The sequence below is a fragment of the Otolemur garnettii genome, unplaced genomic scaffold (genome assembly GCF_000181295.1).
Source record: "Otolemur garnettii isolate 467f Iridium unplaced genomic scaffold, OtoGar3 scaffold00044, whole genome shotgun sequence".
Classification (NCBI taxonomy): Eukaryota; Metazoa; Chordata; class Mammalia; order Primates; family Galagidae; genus Otolemur; species Otolemur garnettii.
This window is the reverse complement of record NW_003852439.1, coordinates 5,629,133-5,632,752: the sequence shown is the minus strand read 5'-3', so window position 1 is coordinate 5,632,752 and position 3,620 is coordinate 5,629,133. Positions and strand designations below refer to the sequence as shown.

The 3,620-nt window shown below is 39.6% G+C and overlaps 1 protein-coding gene across 3 annotated transcripts in view; it reads left to right on the top strand.

The window, feature by feature from the left end:
• RRN3 (RRN3 homolog, RNA polymerase I transcription factor) overlaps positions 1-3,620 on the top strand; it is a 54,868-nt gene that overhangs the window by 38,540 nt on the left and 12,708 nt on the right. For all 3 annotated transcript variants that reach the window (XM_023513816.1, XM_023513815.1, XM_012805749.2), the window contains 3 exons: positions 1,562-1,654; positions 2,381-2,516; positions 3,218-3,348. In XM_023513816.1, the coding sequence (XP_023369584.1) occupies positions 1,562-1,654; positions 2,381-2,516; positions 3,218-3,348 (360 nt within the window). The remainder of the gene's footprint in view (positions 1-1,561; positions 1,655-2,380; positions 2,517-3,217; positions 3,349-3,620) is intronic.

The window sequence follows — 3,620 nt, the reverse complement described above, 5'->3', positions numbered from 1 at the left end:
GGGGGAATGAAAGAAAGTAGTGGACTCTAGTGACACTGGAGGAAAAATGAACTAATTGTTTCTAAACTGATTCATGGGAAGGTAGAGGGTAAGAAAGGAATCCTTCAAAGGCAACTCCCTGTGGAACAGAATCTTGGTGTTAGCTGTTAACAGCAATAAGAAACTTCAAGACAAGGAGGGTGAAAGATAAAGAATTCCATTTTGGGCAGGCGAGTTGTAAGTGGATGGATAGCTTAGCTGGGGAGTACTCACCAAACAGTAGTAGCTGTGGTGTGAGACTGAGAACAGACCTATGGAATGATGTGATGTGTAAGAAGCAGGAGGTAATGGAGCTGGGCGCAGTGGCTCATGCCTATAATCCCAACATTTTGAGAATCTGAGGCAGGAGACTAACCTGGGCTACATAGCAGGCCCCATCTCCACAAAAAAAGAAATTAGCCAGGAATGTGGCATGCACCTGTAGTCCCAGCTACTCAGGAGGCTGAAGCAGGAGGATTGCTTGAACCCAGGAGTTTGAAGTTGCTGTGAGCTATGATAACACCGCTGTACTCTAGCCAGGGCAACAGAGTGAGACTATCTCAAAAAAAGAAAAGGGAAAAAAAGAAAATCTAATCCAAACCAAGGAATGATTTGGTCATCAGCATCAGTGCTGGCATTTTTAAGGAGGATGCGAAAAACAGAAGTCCTTGGATTTGGTGATTAGATGGTGGTCTCTTTGTTGTCTTCTGGAAGGCCGTGGATGGTAAGGATGTGAGGCTGTTAGATCTTGGTGAGGGTTGGTAGTGAAAGAAGCTGAGTAAGGCTGAGGGGTGTGATTGAGGATGAGGGAGACTTGAGCAGGTTTGTAGACCAGGAGCAGATTTTTCTCCACCAAGGAGAGAGAAGCCTTGGTGGAAAAAAAGCTTTGATAGGGTAAGGAGCAGGATGATGTGAGGTCTTGGAAGAACTGGAAGTTGGGAGTACTGGCACAGTGCTTTACTTGGGGTTGTGTCTCTATGGCAAGCTGCGTGCATACTCTTTTATAAAGTCTTTCTTACATATTTAGGGACATTTTAGAATATGTTTACAAAGAAGGTCATACGTAGATAGCAAAAAAGGTATGGTTTAGGTGGTATGTTAAACAAGATACTCAAAGTGTGGTACACCAAAATATTTAATAATATACATTGATCTTGCAGTTTATTGTTTTTCTGTGCAGTTGACTGATGATATGCTTCTTACATAGTATGTGTGTGCATGTCTTATGTATAGAGGTGGAATAATTGTTGAATTTCTTGAGACTTTGATTTAGCACATCCTGTCATAGTTCATGTTGATTTTATGTAACTTTATAATAAAGGGCGTGGTTATAATATTTAAATTCCTTCATGACCCATATCAGTGTATAGTTTTGTACCATAATTATGTATTATGTTAAATTGCTATAAAAGGTGCTGATCTGGGCAACTGTAAAGTATATATATATATATATATATCAGACGAATTTCCATCCCCAAAATAGGATAGTTGTATTTTTAGTGCTTTAATTGTTTTTTTCCCCTCCACTTTTGTTTTGATATAGGTGAGTGCATCCAGGCAGGATATTGAAGATGCTGAGGAAACAGCTACTCGGACTTGTGTTGGGACAGATTCCACAGAAGGATTGTTTAATATGGTCAGCATTTCTATTAATTAAGGATGTATGAAGTTCACGCCAGAGGGTGGGAAGAGACAGCTCATGGCCTCTCATCTTTTTCCAGGTTTTTGGTTTAAACAGTGAAAATAGCTCAACAGCTGTGAAAATGATTACTTAAATTAGTAGTTTACTGCCCAGTAGAACTGGTTTATATCCAAGGCTTCAAATTTGAGTTTGGAGGAGTATATTTCACATTCATTCTCATAATTCTTAGTGTTTATTTTTGTAAAACACATGTTTGTGAGGGAGTGATAAATAGAAAAGCAGGATAGTTTAGTTTCTACTTTGTACTAGTTGTACTTTAAAGCAAAGCTTCTGTACCTGGGGTAATGTCTGAAGTGGGGTCCAATGGAAGGAGAGCCTGAGTTGGGGATTCAGGTGACAGAAAGGCAGGGAGGTCACTAAGCTACAGCCTGATCCCACCAAGAGCTCTTTCAGCATAGATTATGCTACAGAGTTTGGTCCCAACTAGATAGCCTCTTCTGATTCCCTTGTCTTTCATTAGTTCTGAGGGGAAAGGGTCGCAAGGAGTGCAAGGGCAATCTTAGCTTCTTTTTTATGTTTTTTGTTTCAATAGATAGAGAGAGTACAGTGGTTTTCTGGTATATGTATATGAATGAATTGTCTAATAGCAGGATTAGGGCTTTCAGTGTGCCATCATCCCTGAATAGTGTACATTAGGTTTTTTAATGTTTATCCTCAAAGGATGAAGATGAAGAAACTGAACATGAAACAAAGGCTCCTGAACGGCCTGATGAGATGGTACATCCTATAGGTGAACGCCTGGACCTCCTACTGTCACTGCTTTTATCCTACATTAAGGATGTGTGCTACACAGACGGTAATAGGTCATAATAATTATAGATAGTAACTATCATGTGTACAACACCTGCAATGTACCTGGGTCTGTGCTGGGCCTTTTCCGTATATTATCTCTAATACTAATAAAAAGTCTTGTAAAAATTACTCTTTTGAATATGAGTTAAAGGTTTAGAGAGGTCAAGTTACTAGCCAGTGTCACATGGTTTGGAAATGGGACTGGGATTTAGGGCTCGCTCACATTCGTCTTCAAAGCCCCTCTCATCTTTTCACTGGTTATTGTGTTAAAGATAATATATGGAGTTTGGTTGGTTTTATGCAGATTATACTCAGGTTGCTCGAGACATTTAGGAATGGTATAGTAGGCCCTCTGAAGCATGGTGGTTGGTGTCTTTTCAGAGTATCATCATTTCATCAGGTGTTGGTGCTATACTGAATAATCCAAGCAGTAGAATTACTAAATCAAAGGACTTGTGCTACATGAATTGTAGACTCGCCTTTTAGAAGGACTCCCGGCAGTGTGTGTTAGCTGAAGGCCTGTTTCCTTGCCAGTACTGGATTATTACACTTAAAGAGGAAAATCTGTGCCAAATAAAAATAGCATTTTGTTTTATTCATAGCTTAAATGGTTATTGTGTTCTTTTAAAAAAAGTGGCAAAAGAAACCAGTGGCTTGAAAATGGGTATTTATAAAACTGAAATGCCATATATTCATTCTCCTTAGGTAAGATTGATAACAACAAAACTAAGGATTTATATCGAGATCTAATAAACATCTTTGACAAACTCCTGTTGCCCACCCATGCCTCCTGTCACGTACAGTTTTTCATGTTTTACCTCTGTAGCTTCAAATTGGTGAGTAAAATGTCATTAATGTTATCTTAGTTTATTATCATGCTACATACAATTTTTCCCTTAAAAAACTGGGACAGAGGGAGACCATAAGGTTATTAGCATTTCCCTTTCTTGAGTTCTTTTTACTGATCCCCTCTGTGAAATCACATCCCTTTTCAATACAGGGAGAGAACAAGGGGATTGTTGCTACCTGTCAGCTCGGCTGGTTGCTCTGAAGATGTCATCCTGCCTTTGGTCACTAGGCGGTGCCCTTCCCCTCAATCCCAGCCTTT